The following is an 18,001-nucleotide window of genomic DNA, read 5'->3' on the forward strand; positions in this document are numbered from 1 at the left end:
CTGAGCCGACCCTGGGTCTTGGGCCAGTTCCGTGCGTCAGCTTCCTCATCAGTAAGATGGGGTAATGACAGTACCTCACTCAAAGGGGTTACTGTGAAGATTAAACGTAAAGTCCCTTTACACAGTGCCTGGCACGAAGTCAGGGCCCAATGAAAGGTAGCTGTTATTATTGTCCCAGGATTCATTTTAAGCAGAAGTCCTGCCCCTGCAATCTCACTTGGTCGTCTGTTTTCTTCTGGCCGGCGTAGGTAGGAGGTTGTGCCCTGCAATTCTGGCTCCCCTTCCCACATTTCTGTATTTGGTGGTTAAGAGCTTTAACTCTAGCCAGAATGTCTGGGTTCAAATCCAGATTTCACCTACTTCCTGACTGATACTGGGCAAGTTACCTAACTTCTCTGTGCTTCTATTTCGTCTGTAAAATGAGTGTAAGAGTACCTGCTTTATATGGTGGTTAAGATAAATGAGTTAATATAAGTTAACTGCTTAGAACTGTGCCTGGCCTGTAGTTAGTACTCAGTATTCATGTATTACCATTGCTTTAGCCTTGGCCTTGGTTCTCTGTTGACACTCACAGGTTCATTCACTTGCAGCCGTTCTGGGGTCTGCAGACATCCTATCCAACAAGCTTCCCCACTGCCAAGGGGTAGATAATCCGACCTAAAGGGAACTTGTGGAGGGAAGTCCCTAAGACTTCACTCAATATAATTAAATGCAGTAGCAGGAATTAATCTCTTCCCTATTTTCCCTCTTGTAGGAGGCCTTTGCCCCCCACACCCAGTTGTTCTAATGCTGTTTGTCTGGCTCCTCCCAGTTCTTACCACTCCCACAGCAGAGTTCCTTTCCAAACTCTGCCTCCCTCTTCTCTCCCCACGCTGGATTCTGGACCCTGAACCCTTTTCTCCACCTGCATCTGGTGCCACTTCCATTGATCCCTGTCTACTGTTCCCTGAACAAACTTTAAAAAACTTGGCCTCTTCACCTCACACAGAATCCATAAAACTAAAAAGAGAACAGAGATAACCAGGTTTACTTAATCAAAATAGCAAAGACTAAAAAACAAACCAAAAACAAACGCTAATGCAGGTTGGCAAGGGTATAGTTAGTGAGATGGGAGACACACACACACGTACATGTGCACAAACACATTACTGGTGGCCTTAAACACTGATATAATCTTTCTGAAAGCCATCTGGTAATATAGAATCAAAATTTTCAAAAAGGTTTTTATTGGCTGGTCGCGGTGGCTCACGCCTGTAATCCCAGCACTTTGGAAGGCTGAGGCGGGTGGATCACCAGGTCAGGAGATCGAGACCATCCTGGCTAACAAGGTGAAACCCCGTCTCTACTAAAAATACAAAAAATTATCCGGAAGTGGTGGCGGGCGCCTGTGGTCCCAGCTACTCCGGAGGCTGAGGCAGGAGAATGGCGTGAACCCGGGAGGCGGAGCTTGCAGCAAGCGGAGATCGCAACACTGCACTCCAGCCTGGGTGACAGAGCGAGACTCCGTCTCAAAAAAAAGGTTCTTGTTATTCGACCCAGTAATCAACTTTCTGGAAGTTGTTTTTCTAAAAAGAGCTGCCAGAAAAATATGTATGCAAAAAGTTGTTCGGCACCACAATGTGTATTGCATAGAAAAGTTAGATACTTTAAAGGTCGAACAATAGGGGAATGTTTATGTAATATTCATACCATGAAATATAGCCATTAAAAATTGTTCTTGGAGAAATGTTTAATGATGTGGAAATGTTTACAATATAAAGTTAGGTAAAAGAATGGATGCAAAACACTATACACAGTATGGTCCTACTTATGTGATATACACGGGTAGAAAAGAAACACACCAACAAGTTTACCAATGATTACCTGTAGTGATGGAATTATGGTTATATTTATTTTCTTTATTTGCATTTTAAAAATTATAATACATACCCATAACTTTTGTAATAAAGGGGATAGAAATCAACAAAAATCTGTAAAAATCTGTAATTGCCTCCACAGTCCCCCCAACCCAGCCTTCCCTCGGTCTTAGCCCCAGACTTAAACTATTCTGTTTACATTTATGGTCCACTGAATTGGTCTCGGGGCGCTTAGGGATTTTGAGGCTGATGGGCTCTCAAGAATGAATAAAATGAATCTCAAAAATCAAGCACCATGTAACTACATAGAATGTCATGTATCTTCTGATAAGATGCAAATGTTGACATAGTTTTAAAGATAGTATCTTGCATTGGGCCAGGTCTCTTGAGCATCCTGCTTAATGCAGACCTACCTACCTCAGCAGCCAATAGGTGGCAATCCTTGCCCTCCACCCAGCCCAGGCAAACCAGTTCATTAGTCCCTTTATGCTAGTCCCCTAGTCCCATCTGCAACACACCCTTCACTCTACAACCCTCCCCTATTTCCAGGTCATCTGGTGTATTGTTGCTGCTAGGAGGTCGGCCCTGATTATAGTTAAGCATCAATCCCTCCACCCACTCCATACCAGCAAGAATCTCAGTGAGGTTTCATTGTCTACACAGAACAGAGCTTGGGAAATAAAGGAGTGAGTCATCCTATGGCCTGGGCTTTTTTCGCACTGAGGCCTTAACATTCATTGCCTTTGAGCCTCTGGGATCTTCCCTAGCTCCAAACACAGCTTCCTCCCCTCCTAGCCTGTTCCCCACATGGCTCCTTAACTGGCCCTCCTGGAATCCCAGCTCCCTAATGATGGTGCTCTTCTGTTTCTCTGAAGAACTGCTTTTCTTTGCTTCTGGACTTCAGCTCACTTGTGATGTCAGCCTCCCTAGCTAGGCCAGAACAATCTGCACAGATACTAAACTTGGGAGAGAATATCTGCAGCTCCAAAAAGGTCCTTGGCCAAGGCAATTTCCCAAACCATACCTTACGCCTAGGCTCTTCTAGAAACAAGCTGTTCCGCTCTGGTTTCTCAGCTTCTCCCAGCAGCCAGCTCCCTCTCCCCCTCAACTCCGTCACCCAGCATTGTGTTTATAGCACCATACAGCTGTTTCCATCTATACTTGTTTATAAGACCCCAGTGGATTTTAGCCAAACCCCTTGCCATTGAAGGCGCTCCACTGGCTGGCTCCAATTTCCCTTTCTTGACTTCATCTTCACCTCCCAGCCCTCCACTCCATGCACCTTTCATTCCAGTCCAGTCACATCAAAGTCCCAGTCTTCTCTGAGCACACCTTGTACCTTGTGCCTCTACCTCTTGTTTTCATGCTCTTTCCTTTCCCCAAAACGCTTATCTCCCATTTCCACTGTTATTCTGCTTCTCTGTGGAAAGTCTATTCATTTCACAATCACCCTTTTCTTTCTTCTGCCATAGAACTTTGTCAGTCTGACAGTCAGATGTGTGTTTGATTGCCTTTCCTACAAGGGGTGAATGCTAGGTCTCTTAAACAGCTCTGAATTTCCCAGCATTACTGCAGTATCCCTTTAACTGATTTGTTTTTCTGTGAATTTCCCCCACCTCTGCCTATGGACTGGAAGGTCCTGAAGGTAGTTCCTCATCCTTCACGTCCTCCCACTCCATCTGAGACAAGTCTTTACCCACAATTCACTTAAGACAAGGCTTACCACGGATGTCAGACAGATCCCTTAACTCAGGAATCATGCCCAAATCACTAAGAAACAGTGATTTACTTTTCATTCCAAATGATATGGTTATAAAGGGCTGTGAATCAAAACACCCAAGCTCTGGCTTGGCTTCTGATACCAACTTGCTTATTAATGTGAGGATCACTTTTCTGTACTTCAGTTTACTCACCTCCAAAAGGGAACTAGCACTACATACCTTATTTACTTCATCAGGAAACTGTCCGTAAATGTGATCATAAAGTGGGACAGCCACAGGAAAGGCACAGGAGCTGACAACAGAGGCAGAGGCAGGAGGTCACAGGCATCAGGATGATGTATGCACAGTAATGGATCTGTACTCTCAGGCCAGGCGAGGGCTAGCAGTTCCCTCTCTCAGCTTAGCAGTGAGAATGGGGAACTTCCACCCAGTAAGTTAGGGAACAAAGCAGAAGCAGCACAGAAGTTTGCAGAGGTAGTAGCAGAAAAAGGAACAAGCCCACTTTCCCTATGTGTGAAACAACTTAGTGGTTCCTTTAACAAGGGCTGCTGTTATCAAGTTCATGCATTTGTCCGTGCTTTCTCTCTCTGGCTACTTATGTGGGAGTCATAGAAGGATCACTGGTTTGTCTGTTTACTAGGCCATATAACTTCGTTTTTTTGTTTTTGAGACAGAGTCTCACTCTGTCGCCCAGGTTGGAGTGCAGTGGTGCAATCTCGGCTCACTGCAACCTCCGCCTCCCAGGTTCAAGCGATTCTCATGCCTCTATCTCCCAAGTAGCTGGGTGCATGCCACCATGCTGGGCTTTTTCTTTTCTTTTCTTTTCTTTTTTTTTTTGAGATGGAATCTTGCTCTGTTGCCCAGGCTGGAGTGCAGCGCCTCCCAAGTTCAAGTGATTCTCCTGCCGCAGCCTCCCAAGTAGCTGGGATTACAGGTGCCTGCCACCATGCCTGGCTAATTTTTGTATTTTTTTTAAGTAGAGACAGGGTTTCATCATGTTGACCAGGCTGTCTCGAACTCCTGACCTCAGATGATCTGCCCGTTTCGGCCTCCCAAAGTGTTGGGATTACAGGCGTGAGCCACTGTGCCCGGCCTAATTTTTGTATTTTTAGTAGATACGGGATTTCACCATGTTGGCCAGGAACTCCTGACCTCAGGTGATCCGCCCACCTCAGCCTCCCAAAGTGCTGGGATTACAGGCGTGTGCCACTGTGCCCAGCTGACTTTAAATGAGTTACTTAACTCTCAAGTCTCAGTTAATCTAGTCTGTAAATTGGGGACGATAGCAGTTATTGTGATAATTAACTGGTATGTGCCACTTACATTGTTCAGCAGTTATTAATTATAATAACCATAACATAATAATTATTAATAGGTCCGGGCAGCCCCTTGAACAGTGTAGCCTTCAGCATAGCTCTGGCCTCAGTGTGAGTTACCAGTATTGTGAGTAGGCTAGAGCAGGGCTAGCAGTGGGGTATAATTACTGAAACCTTATAACCAAGATTCCAAGATAGTCACAATTTCAAAGAGACTCTCCTGTTTTCCCTTAAGTCAATAAGCACTTGCCAATTTGATTGGGAAAACATGGCTACCATGGCACCTCAGCAGCTGCCTATTTCTCCATCAGCCCCTACAGTCGCTGAAAGGTGGTGCGAAGGAGGAAGATAATTAGCTATGGCTCAGGGTACCTGATAGGCGGGGAGACCTAGATTCTACTCCTGACCTTCCCAGTCCCAACTGGCCACTGCTGCACAAGTCCAGCTCTAAAATGAAAGAGCAAATTACATCCTTTGACCTCAGTAGTTCTCCACCTTGGCTGTCCACTAGAATCAGCTGGGGACGTTTTTAAATCCTTGTGCCTGGACTGCACTCCAGACCAATTAAATCAGTATTTTTTAAAAAGCTCTCCAGGTAAATGCCACTGTACACTAAAAGTTGAGAACTGTTTCAGGCCAGGGTTTTTCAAACTTCACAGACGTGATAACTACCTATATTAGCTTAAAATATTTTCTCCGGCTCTGGAGTGATTCTAACATACCATTTAAAAACATACACTATTTTAACATCTCGGAAGGCAGGGTGATCTTCTAGTCAGTGGCACCTAAGACTTGAGGAAACACAGAAACCAGCAACCCAGGTGATTCTTAGGATTAGGTAAGTTTAGGGGAAAACAGGTCCCTAGGGCAGTGCTTCCCAATCTTTAATGTCTTTAGAGTCACCTGAGATCTTGTTAAACTGTGGATTCTGAATCAGAAGTTCTGGGTTAAAGCCTGAGATTCTGCATGTCTAATGAGCTTCCGGGTGATCTGATGTTGCTGGCTCTTGATCCACATTTTGGGCAACAAAATTCTAAAACATCTCCACCTGAGGAGGCTCCACCAGCAACACTCATTTAAGTAAACTGAAATAATTGGCATAGAGGAGTACAACCTGTGGAGTCCTAAATGTCTGTGAGGCAGTTGCTAGACTGCACCCTCATTTTTCCCCCAGGAAAGGGCAGCTGGGATGAGAGCCAGAAGGAGAGAGAGCTGCCCCAACCTTTGAGAAGCCAGAATCTGGAGTCCAATTTCCCAAAGAAGCAGAGTTTGTTGTGTGAGGCAGCACAAACCCCACACTGAATACCAGCAAAGTTCATTTATGAAGTGAAGTTGGGACTCAGCTAGCTTTAGTGGGCTGAAGGGAAGCAACCCCATTCTCTTCACCATATACCCTTTTCCTACATTTATTCATTCACCAAACCTTTTGATCCACGAATAAACTACAAGTTCTGAGAGGTTTAAAGATTTGGTCCGTTGAGCTCCAGGGGGAGAAATGCAGTGAGGGAAAAGATTTGTAAAACGACATACAATATGAAGTGATAAGTGCTAATAACAGAAGTACAAAGAGAGGGGCCAGTGCAAAGGAACAATGCTAGTAGCTTCCTGGAGCAGCAGCCACTGCGGGAGCTGAAATATTCCTAATCTTCCCAAGGAAGGGCACCACCCAAAACAAATTTCCTGGCCAGGACCAGCCTATGGTAAACGAGTATGCTTTGATACCCTGAAGCCCTTGAAACCAAGACCTTATAATCTGGAGGCTCAACATAAGGAATGCTTCCTACATATGTGCCCGTAATCTCTAGCTCTATGATGCAGATAAATCCAAGGAAGCAAGAGACTTTCAGGGGATGAGCCCCTTAAAGGATGGAAGTGGTTGTGCACCCTATCCTTCTGTCAGAACCCAGCAGATCATTTCCCTAGTTATAGAAACATTTGAGTCCTTACCCCTTGCCATATTGACAAAGCTCTTAATTGGCTTGACCTATGACATTGCTAGATATAAAGGCTACAATCCCTAGACTAAGAAGTAGGTCTCCAGTTGGAGTAGGGAGTCTCGGTCAATGTAGGCAGAGTGCAAGACCCTACAGCCTGTTCTCTCACCTGGCATCGTACAGACCAGCTTTTAGGGGAGCCAAGTTGGGATACTCAATCCCAACTTTTTTCCTTCTCTTCCATCTCACATACAGGAAACCTTACGAGAGAGGCTTAGGGGCCTGAAAAAGCTGACAAGACGGCAAATATGGGAAGTGGAGCCAGTGCTGAGGACAAAGAACTGGCCAAGAGGTCCAAGGAGCTAGAAAAGAAGCTGCAGGAGGATGCTGATAAGGAAGCCAAGACTGTCAAGCTGCTACTGCTGGGTGAGTGAGGTGGGAAGATGAGTCAGAGAAGGCAGGGGTCCTTCCTGCTTTCCTGAAGGGTCGCTGGGTTCTACCTCACCCCATGGGAAGGAGGGGTGACAGGTCATTTTTCCTCTCCTCTACACAGTCTCAGGCTAGGGGATCAGGAGATCTAGAGCTGAGTTAATATGGGGCCTAAACAGCCACCCCAAGGGGATCCAGAATGCCAAGGCTATTCCAGAGTTTTTCTACTCTTGAGCGAGGAATAGTGCAAGGGCCACCATGAACCCACCCATTTCCAAATCTAACCAAACCTAACACATCCTTTTGGCTTCAAGGACCCTGGACTTGCAGACTGTACCCAACCTGCAGAGAACTCTAAGCCAAGAAATCAGAAGAGAACAGGACCTTCCCTCACCAACAGGCTCACAAGTCCCACCATACAGTCAGTGCCAACAGTCCCAGAGATAGTCCCACTGGTTTTTGCCAAGCATAGTGGTTCCTTCTTGTTTTCAGTAAAAATTTTGGAAGTAGGGGGCCCTGAGGAAGGAGGAATGGTGTCTTTATGTACAGCAGTCCCTTCCTGGCTCTCTATTCAATAGCTGCCTGCAAAGCCCCTGCCAGATGGAAGGTTCATCAACTTGATTAGCTCCTAAGCAGATCACTGGTCTGTGCTGAGAAAATAAAAGTACCTCAATTTGTCAGAGAAATTGATCATGGCTGTAAATAAAACCAAGACAAGAACATCTGAGACACATGGCTTAGGAAAACAAACCACTGGTACCACAGAAGTAGGGTAGCTGGAGCAGGTAGGGTCTACGTAGCAGAAGATTAGATGCCTGAGCTGGGTTTCCAAGCCCCCACAAGGGATCTGGGAGCTGACGCACTAGGCTAAGGTGCCTTCTTTTCCCCCAGCTGATCTGTGGCACAGTCATAAGGACACACTAAAGGAGCATATCTCTGTAAGCTGGACCAGACTCTAAGGAGCCCAGGAGGTTATGCAGGGGGAAACAGAGATGGTGGGGCCACTGGGAGATCTTTTAAGCCTAAGCAGATTTCTTCTAGATTCAGGATAAGCTGCTTAGAGGGAACAAGCACAAGCGAAACAGGAGGTCGTCAAGGCATTAGGGTAGTATAAACTCAGTACTAGAAAGTTTGAGTTTTTGATGGGGAGAGCAGAGTGTGAATGAGGACATTAGGACACGTTAGTCAATAAAGGGAACCCACTTAGCCCCATCCAAGACCAGGCTAAGCAACATGGTGAAAACCTGTCTCTACGGGGGGGAAAAAAATGGCCAGATGCAGTGGTGCACACCTGTAATCCCAGCACTTTGGGAGGCCGAGTGGATCTACCTGAGGTCAGAAGTTTGAGACCAGCCTGGCCAACATAGTGAAACCCCATTTCTACTAAAAATACAAAAATTAGTCAGGTATGGTGGCATGCACCTGTAGAGTCCCAGCTACTCAGGAGGCTGAGGCAGAAGAATTGCTTAAAACCCAGGAGGCAGAGGTTGCGGTGAGCCAAGATAGGCACCACTGCACTCCAGCCTAGGAGACAGAGCAAGACTGTCTCAAAAAAAAAAAAAAAAAAAAAAAATGTTGTCGGGCATGATGTCGCACACCTGGAATCCCAACTACTCAGGAGACTGAGGTGGGAGGATCACTTGAGCCTGGGAAGTCGAGGCTGCAGTAAGCCGAGATCGTGCCGTTACACTCCAACTTGGGCTACAAACCTGAGACCCTGTCTCAAAAAAAAAAAAAAAGGGAACCAGCAAGGTGATGAAAATATAGTTATTTTGGTGAAATGATCCAGCTCTCTCCAATCCTACCCCAAGGTCACTCTCCTGAGTCAAAAATAGGCAGAGAGGAGAAATGTTAAAGGACTCCCCCTGAATCTGTTAGTGGTTTTCAACAGGGAGATTTTGACTCCCCGTGGTCATTTGGAAATGTCTGGAGACACTTTTGGTTGTCATAACTAGGGAAGTGGGGTGCTATTGGCCTCTAGTGGGTAGAGGCCAGGAATGCTGCTGAACATCCTACCATGCATGAGACAGCCCAAACTAAATAGTACTGAAGTTAAGAAACTGCTCTAAATCCAGGTTGAATGGCCTGAGCTCAAGCCTGCCAGAAATTGAGGGCAGCAGTCATCCCTATGTGTTCTCCCCTAACAAGACCCCCAAGCAAGCAGTGGCTCTTACTTCTCCCAGGCCATCTCCTGGAAGGCTGAGGAGAACTGGTGGAAATCGAAAGCATAAGCATTTTTCCTTCCAGGTGCTGGGGAGTCAGGAAAGAGCACCATCGTCAAACAGATGAAGTGAGTAGAAACAAAGCCCCAAAGGACTGAGATAGGGTGAAGAAGTCAGTACAGCCAGTGGAGGTATTCAAAGTGAAAGGCTCTTTAGCCTCAAGGAGCCCAGGTATAAAGGATCTGATTCCAATGCCCCTCATCTGTACCCCTTGTCCCTCACCCTCCACTTTGAGAAAGCAGTAGCAACAGAGAGATAGGATTCTTATGATCCTTTAAATACCCCCAAATTCCTAATCCCTTAGGTCTGGTTACTCAGGTCCAGCTAAGGACAGAGTGTCTGCCCCTTGCAGGATCATTCACCAGGATGGCTATTCACCAGAAGAATGCCTGGAGTTCAAGGCTATCATCTATGGAAATGTGCTGCAGTCCATCCTGGCTATCATCCGGGCCATGACCACACTGGGCATCGACTATGCTGAACCAAGCTGTGCGGTATGTGATTACTATTATGTGGTTAAGGGTGGAAGCAGAAAGGCTAGCGAGAAGAAACATACCAGAGGCCAACAAACTATATGGAAAGATGGGTAAGAAAAATAGTAACTAAAATCCCACCTGCTGAGTTTCAAATCTCTTAATGCAGTCCTGGAGAAGTAAGCAACCTCCACCCTTATTTTTACTGGGACAGGGTCTTCCTCTCTCGCCCAGGCTGGAATGCAGTGGTGTGATCAGGGCTCACTGCAATCTCACCCTCCCAGGCTTAAGTGATTCTCCCACCTCAGCCCCAGTAGGTGGAACCACAGGTGTGCACCACCACACCCAGCTATTTTTAAAAATTTTTTTGTAGAGAAGGGGTCTTGCCATCTTGTCTAGGCTGGTGTCAAACTCCTGGCCTTAAGCAATCCTCCTGCCTCAGACTCCCAAAGTGTTGAGATTACAGGCGTGAGCCACTGTGCCTGTCCTCAAGCCCTACTTTATAACAAATATTTACAAAATAAAGCTGCTCACAGCTTCCTCTGCTTTTTTACTTTATTTTACCATTTAAATTGCTACCCTTGGGGGTTCCTGGCCATGGAACTTTTGTAAGTGAAATCCCTACTTCTAGTACTGGCCTTTTTCTAGCTTTCAATCGCTGAAGAACAAAGGTGATGGGTCCCTGTCTTCTATCTTGTCTATTTCATGGTCAATCTGGCCTTTACATTTTCAGTCTCTCTGCAGCAAGAGGACCCACGTTTTGTGGCAGTAAACTTTCAGACTAAGGATGGAAGCCAGAAACTCCAGAGAGGAAATACCTGGGACCCCTGCCTCGCTTTAGACACACCCTAGGGCTGGGTATAGTGCCACCCTCTGCATCTGGGGAGCATACTCAAAAATTCATCAGTATGTTTTCTTACATAGAAGTTTCACTGGATACTGCTTCCATCTTAGGTCTTCGTAGTAATGTAAAATGATTTCCATTCAGCAGTATTCCCAGAAGCCTCCTGGAAAGCTATTACTCCTGTGAAGTTCTTAACCAGGTTTCTGCATTACAGGATGACGGACGACAGCTCAACAACCTGGCTGACTCCATTGAGGAGGGAACCATGCCTCCTGAGCTCGTGGAGGTCATTAGGAGGTTGTGGAAGGATGGTGGGGTGCAAGCCTGCTTCGAGAGAGCTGCAGAATACCAGCTCAATGACTCCGCATCTTAGTAAGACTCTGACTGGGGAAAGGGTGGTTGATGCTTAAGCAATCTTCTAGCCAGTCTTCTCTCTGGTTGGGAGAAATCTCACCCAACCCAAAATTTCAGGCATTGAAAGCTGGAGACCCAGACTGAATTCAGCCTGTGGATCTGTTTTGTTAGGCTTCAGCAATGTTTTGAATTTAATGCTATGGGGAGATCTGCCACAGTTGTCATTTTATATTGCTTTACACTGGCTCACTACAGCCTACAAGACTGAAGATGCAAAATTCAAGAGGTGTTCTGCCTAGTAGCCCTCAGCCCTGTTCTCTTAATTGAGGTGTACACTAAGCCTCTCATTCCAGAACCCTAAGATAGCCCTGCAGTTCTGTCATACACTCTCGCAGGAGTAATGTGATTCATGATGGCTCTTTCAGGGCAAAATTTTCTATCTGGTAATCTAGGATCTACTTAGGCCGCTAAGCAGAAATGAGTCTGCTACACCTAGAGCATCTTATCGCACGATGCCAAGGCAGGGGACACAAACTACAAGGGCAAACCAAGGGAAGGTGGTCAGGAATTAGTACCATCATTGCAAAGCTGCTTCCAAAAAGCCAAGGGACATAATTTATCAATCCTACCTCAGACAGTATGGGATCATAGACAAGTATGGGCTTCAAAGTCAAACCTGAGTTTATTTAACCTAACCATCTGTCTCCTAATCTTGTAATAATGCTATCACTTACTGTTCCCAGAGCACTCGAAGCCCAGTCACTGCTAGGTGTATTGTGTATACCATCTCAAGGCCCTTTACCCATCTATGCAGTAAGACCTTAAGGTAGACGGTACCTTTCTAATTAGCCTCATTTTATACATGGAAAAACTGAAGTTCAGAGAAGTTAATTAACTGCCCAAGGTCATGTAGATACATAGCAGAGACTGCACTTGCATTGGGCTGCTTGACTACAAAGCTGAATATTTTTCATAATACACCACAATTTCTCTTGACCCTATCCAAGTATTTAACTCTTCTGAATTTCTCCATCTGTAAAATGGGGATATGAAACTTGATGGCTTAGGAGTTTAAACGAGAATCTGAACATTAAAATGTCTGGCATACAATAGGCACTTGTGTTACTTGTGCTTCCCTCCTCCTCTCAGTCATCTCAGTTCACATCTGCCTTCCTCTTGCCTTTTGTTTTGTTTTGTTTTTTTGAGACGGAGTCTCACTCTGTCACCCAGGCTAGAGTGCAGTGGCACGATCTTGGCTCACTGCCAGCTCCGCCTCTTGGGTTTACGACATTCTCCTGCCTCAGCCTCCCCAGTAGCTGGGGCTACTGGCGCCTGCCACCATGCCCAGCTAATTTTTTGTATTTTTAGTACAGACGGGGTTTCACCGTGTTAGCCAGGATGGTTTTGATCTCCTGACCTTGTGATCTGCCTGCCTCGGCCTCCCAAAGTGCTGGGATTATAGGCGTGAGCCACCGCGCCCAGCTGCCTTTTTAAAAAAAAAAAAAAAAAAAAAAAACTTTTTCTTTTTTAAGGTAACTTTCAAACATACAAAAGTAGAAATAATGAATTACCTTCAACAGTAATCAACTCATGGCCAACCTTATTTCTTTTTACCTCCATTCCCTACTGGATTATTTTGAAGCAAATTCCAGGTATCATTTCATCCTAAAAATGTCATTATGGATCTCTAAAATATTGACCCCTTTTATAAAAAGAATATAATCATACCCAAATAGTTAACAATTCCTTAATAGCATCCAATATCACCAAGTCGGTGTTCAAATTTCCCCAGTTATCTCGAATGTTTCCTCCCCAGTTTGATTCAGGATATAAACAAAGTCCATGTGTTGCACTGGTTCATGTCTTTAAAGTCTCTTTCAATTTACTGCCTCTTGATGGAACTTTTAGCACCCACTGAAACCACTAAATCTCATTCAAAAATCTACAAAAGCTTGCAGTCAGGGTAAACCCAAGGAAAACTTATCTAACTTGATTTAAATGCACTGGAACTCCTGCCTCAAATGGGCTTGTCCCTCAGTCCATCCTCCATTTCCTCTAGTTAATGACATATGAAGGTTTGAAGGAAAGAATCCTAAATTTAACAATATGGCTTCTAGTCCTGATTTCTATCACCAAATTAGCTGTGTGACTTTGGGTAAGATACCTTTTACGTCTCTTAGCCTCGTCTGTGGAAAATTTGTCATTGATGCTAGTCACTTTTCTCTAGCTACCTGAACCAATTAGAACGAATTACAGACCCTGAGTACCTCCCTAGTGAGCAAGATGTGCTCCGATCCAGAGTCAAAACCACGGGCATCATTGAAACCAAGTTTTCCGTCAAAGACTTGAATTTCAGGTAAGTGCATGGTTCCCTGGGGCATCTCGGATACACGTGTGGAACCCTGAAAAGGGGCACAGGCAGGCTTCTTGGCCTTTGGTGAAGCCTAATCTAAATTACTGTTCTGCTTCTCCCCGTTTTCCTCTCCCACTTCATGGGGTGACCATCAAAGGCATATAGGTCACATGTTGGGCATACCTATGAAAATAGCTGCTTCTTCCCTCAGGATGTTTGATGTGGGAGGGCAGAGATCAGAGAGAAAGAAGTGGATCCACTGCTTCGAGGGAGTCACCTGCATCATTTTCTGTGCAGCCCTCAGTGCCTATGATATGGTGCTGGTGGAAGATGATGAAGTGGTGAGTGGCCTTTGCACCAAGCAGCTTTGGTAGAACAAGTTCTCCCCATGACCCTTTCTCTAAGCCTTGTGTCACTCTACTGCCCCAACTTAGGTAATTTCAGTCTAGCAGCCCTCCAGCAGACCAATCAATGTCTCATGCAAATAATTCTAGAAAAACCACTTCTTCTGCAGGTTCTAGATTAGCATTTTAGAGCTCCAAATTTACTGAGAGTGAGCTTGGTCTCAAATTAGACATCTAAGTATCACTTGGACATCACAAAGCTCATAAGAGGAATTGAGTGCAAAGAGATAAGGGACCATCAACTAGGCAAAGCAAAGGAGTTACACTTAGTACTCTCCCAAATTGCCTAAAGAAGGAGATGAAAATGACAGAACAGAGAAAATAACATACGATATGAATCTTCATTGCAACATAATAGAAGGGTTGAACTAGTAACCCCACTTAGAAGGCTAAAAATGTACTGTCCATAGGAGTAAGGAGAGACTTGCAGACCAGCTTTCTCTCATGCCAATTAAATTGGCAGCTGGAAGACTACCCAAGAGTGGTTCTCTTTAGCCTGTAGAATTCTGTAGGACAGGAGTTCTACAGGACAAGTGTTAGAGCCCAGCCAGTTTCTGAATTTGGGAAAGGTTAGAGGTTTGAAAACCGTTAATTTCACCCAAGCATCTGCTTTCTGAATTTGGGAAAAGTTAGAGGCATGAAAAACGTTAATTTCACCCAAGCATCTGCTTACAAATGGAGGTCCACAGCTTGTTGATGACCTTCTCTGAATTTGGGAAAGGTTAGAGGCATGAAAAACGTTAATTTCACCCAAGCATCTGCTTACAAATGGAGGTCCACAGCTTGCTGATGAAAGGGATACTCCTATCCCTTGCCACAGCTTGTTCTCTTCCCTTCCCTTTGGTAGTTTTAACTTCACATTAGAGCACTCTGAATATTGTCTAATCAAAATGTCTTACAGACCTATTCACTTCCCATCTTTAACCCTAAAGATTAGAGTCTATAAGACTTTCCATCTTTAACCCTAAAGTCTATGAGTCTATGAGGTTTATTAAAGTCTATGAGACATTAATAAAACAAGTCTATGAGACCTTAAAGGGTTTTACAGGAGTATTGTGGGGAAAAAGCCACAAATGGGATTGTTCTTGCTTTATTAGATAAGCAGACTGAACTCAAGTCAGCTGATAGCATACTTCAAAACCCTAAAGACCTGCTCCCTAAAAGCAGGCTGGGCTGGGGCAATGGGCAGCCTCTGCAGATATGTAGGACGACTTCTCGCTAAGTAGCAATCAGAGAAGGAAATGAGAGAGCAGAAATGCTTGTGGTATGGCACTGGGAAATTCTCTAACCCTCACCATGTGGCAGCAGGACCAAAGTAGCCCAAACTGAGATCTGGGACCCCATGAAAGAAGTCTATCAAAATCATCCTGGAGATGCATATGGGCACATGCTAACTTGGGCCTGTTTCAACCCATTATCAGCACTACTTATAAAATGTAAAGTTCTCAGTTGCACCCTGGCTGCTAAAGATCTGCATTACACATATTATAGACCTATATGCCAGCTACTATCATGGACAATATACATATACAATCTCATTTAGCTTTCATGATAACCCTATAAGACAGGAAAACAGACTCAGAAAAAGCTCAATAATTTTCCACAAGTCACACAGCTATTAGAAAGATAGGGAACTAAAACGATCCCACATCTGTCTGGCTTTACTCTGGTACATTAAAAAGAGATAAGCTGTTCTCTGTCTTGCTTTTTACATTTGGAGCACTGGACTCTCCAAGGGGAACAAGAGCAGGAAGTAGGTAGATATTCTGTAAGCCAAATCTGATATTTCCAATGGTGTTTCCTCTTACTAGAATCGTATGCATGAGTCTTTGCATCTGTTCAACAGCATATGTAACCACAAGTTCTTTGCGGCTACTTCCATTGTCCTCTTTCTCAACAAGAAGGACCTCTTTGAGGAAAAAATCAAGAAAGTCCATCTCAGCATTTGTTTTCCAGAGTATGATGGTAAGTGTCAGGGGCTGGAAATAATAATAATGCCTTTTAGTAGTGAGTGGCAATTGTCTCATTTTTTAGGCCAAGGTGACATAAAGGAACTTAAGGGAGAACCTTGGGCACAGTTACAGGGTTTAAATTCAGATACTCTGGAATACAGCAGGCATTAGATGCAGGAGAGCCACTGACTTCACATGATAACTACTGAAAACCAAAGGTGGAGAGACACCTCTCCTCAATTTCTTTTCAACTAAAGTGAGAAACACTGGAGTGCAATAGAGAACCTCCAAAAATAGGCCCCACTGCTGTTGTCTAACAACATTTCAAGGATCAAGTCAATCACCTAAAGTGAGTCAGCAACTAACAAGGGTACATTTATTCTACTTTTTCACTATTTTTCTGGAAAACCAGGTAACAACTCCTATGATGATGCGGGGAATTACATCAAGAGCCAGTTCCTTGACCTTAATATGCGAAAAGATGTCAAAGAAATCTACAGTCACATGACCTGTGCTACAGATACACAGAATGTCAAATTTGTGTTTGATGCAGTTACAGATATTATCATCAAAGAAAACCTCAAGGACTGTGGCCTCTTCTAATCCTCACCATTCCTCAGGTATAAGTTCTATAAACAGGTTTGGAATCTGGGTAATTAAAAACAGAAAATTATAGTCAATATACCATGACATGAAGAATGAATCCATTCTTTGGAGATGGAGTATACATGACTGCAACTGTGTTTCATACATTCTTTTCAAAGTGGGATAGCTATTGCAGCTTAAAGAGCACAGGCCAGTAGTTAGAAGACCCCCCAGGTTCCAGTACTGGTTTTCCAACTTAATAGAAAAATGTGAATGCTTTATTTCTGAGTCTTGAGTCTTTCAACTATAAAACGAAGATGACTTCCCTACCTACTTTACAGGGTTATTCTGAGGAGCACGGACATAACTGAAGGGAAGGCACATAAAAACTGCTTGTGCAGGCCGGGCACAGTGGCTCACGCTTGTAATCCCAGCACTTTGGGAGGCCGAGGTGGGCAGATCACGAGATCAGGAATTTGAGACCAGCCTGGCCAACACAGTGAAACCCTGTCTCTACCAAAAATACAAAAATTAGCTGGGCATGGTGGCAGCGCCTGTAATCCCAGCTGCTCAGGAGGCTGAGGCAAGAGAATCACTAGAACCCGGGAGGCAGAGGTTGTAGTGAGCCAAGATCGCGCCACTGCACTCTAACCTGGGCAACAGAGCGGTCTCAAAAAAAAAAAAAAAAAAAGCCTGCCTTGTGCTTAGGGTCACAGAAATAAATCCTATATAAAAGCTGCCATATATTAAATTCAACACCTGGTTTTTAGAATAAACGATTGCAACAAACTATTCCAAGCAAAATAGCAAGGCTTCCTATAGTCTGTAAAAAACTAGTATTAACCAAACCTAAATAAACCTGCCATTCCCTTTTTACTAACAGACCTCTATGTGCCTTAGCTCAGAGATCTGGATCACTGGATAGGAGATGCGAGTTTGTTACTTTCTAAGGCACGTCCCAAAATGATCATCTTTATTAAGCAAACATTATCCCTCTGCCCCCAGGCTATCAAACAGATCTTTATCTCTACAAATGTTTCTTAGCTACATAAGATACTTCCTGAATAAACTTAAAAGGACATCAAATACTCTCATTTAGAGTATTAATGATTGTATTGCTGCCGCTTCTCTATCATAGAATTTGGAACAAGTGAACAATTCTAAACTTTTCAACTGCTACATGTTTCAGAAGAACCAAGACAGGTGAGCTTGTTTTAGGCACTGAAAATCTTTGCGGTTGAGTCTATGTGATGGTGGATGAAAACAACATCTCCCCAAACACGCCAACAAGTTTTCCTTTGAACTCCTTTGAGGGGAAATGAAGTTTGCACTTATCTTGACAGAAGGGGATGAAGTTAAGTATATAGATTTAGCATTTACAACTACCAGTGAGGAAAGCTCTTGGCATCCAAGATTTAGTACATAGAAGAAAATGTCAATTAAAATGGAAATTGCTCCTTGCCAGAAACACCCACTCACACTTAGGCTGCTACTAGCAATATTAATACTAGAGAGCTATATGAGTTTGAAATACACTTAAGAATAAATTTGTAGCTAT

The 18,001-nt window shown here is 44.3% G+C and overlaps 1 protein-coding gene across 1 annotated transcript; it reads left to right on the plus strand.

The window, feature by feature from the left end:
- The first annotated feature begins 25 nt into the window (after nt 1-25).
- Nucleotides 26-16,461, plus strand: GNAT2 (G protein subunit alpha transducin 2). The gene is made up of 9 exons (XM_032155100.2): nt 26-156; nt 7,083-7,253; nt 9,504-9,546; nt 9,831-9,972; nt 11,010-11,167; nt 13,377-13,505; nt 13,714-13,843; nt 15,718-15,871; nt 16,271-16,461. The coding sequence occupies exons 2-9, from the start codon at nt 7,136-7,138 to the stop codon at nt 16,459-16,461; spliced, it is 1,065 nt and encodes a 354-aa protein (XP_032010991.1). The 5' UTR covers nt 26-156; nt 7,083-7,135.
- The last annotated feature ends 1,540 nt before the right edge of the window (nt 16,462-18,001 follow it).

The sequence above is a fragment of the Hylobates moloch genome, unplaced genomic scaffold (genome assembly GCF_009828535.3).
Source record: "Hylobates moloch isolate HMO894 unplaced genomic scaffold, HMol_V3 SCAFFOLD_5, whole genome shotgun sequence".
Lineage (NCBI taxonomy): Eukaryota > Metazoa > Chordata > Mammalia > Primates > Hylobatidae > Hylobates > Hylobates moloch.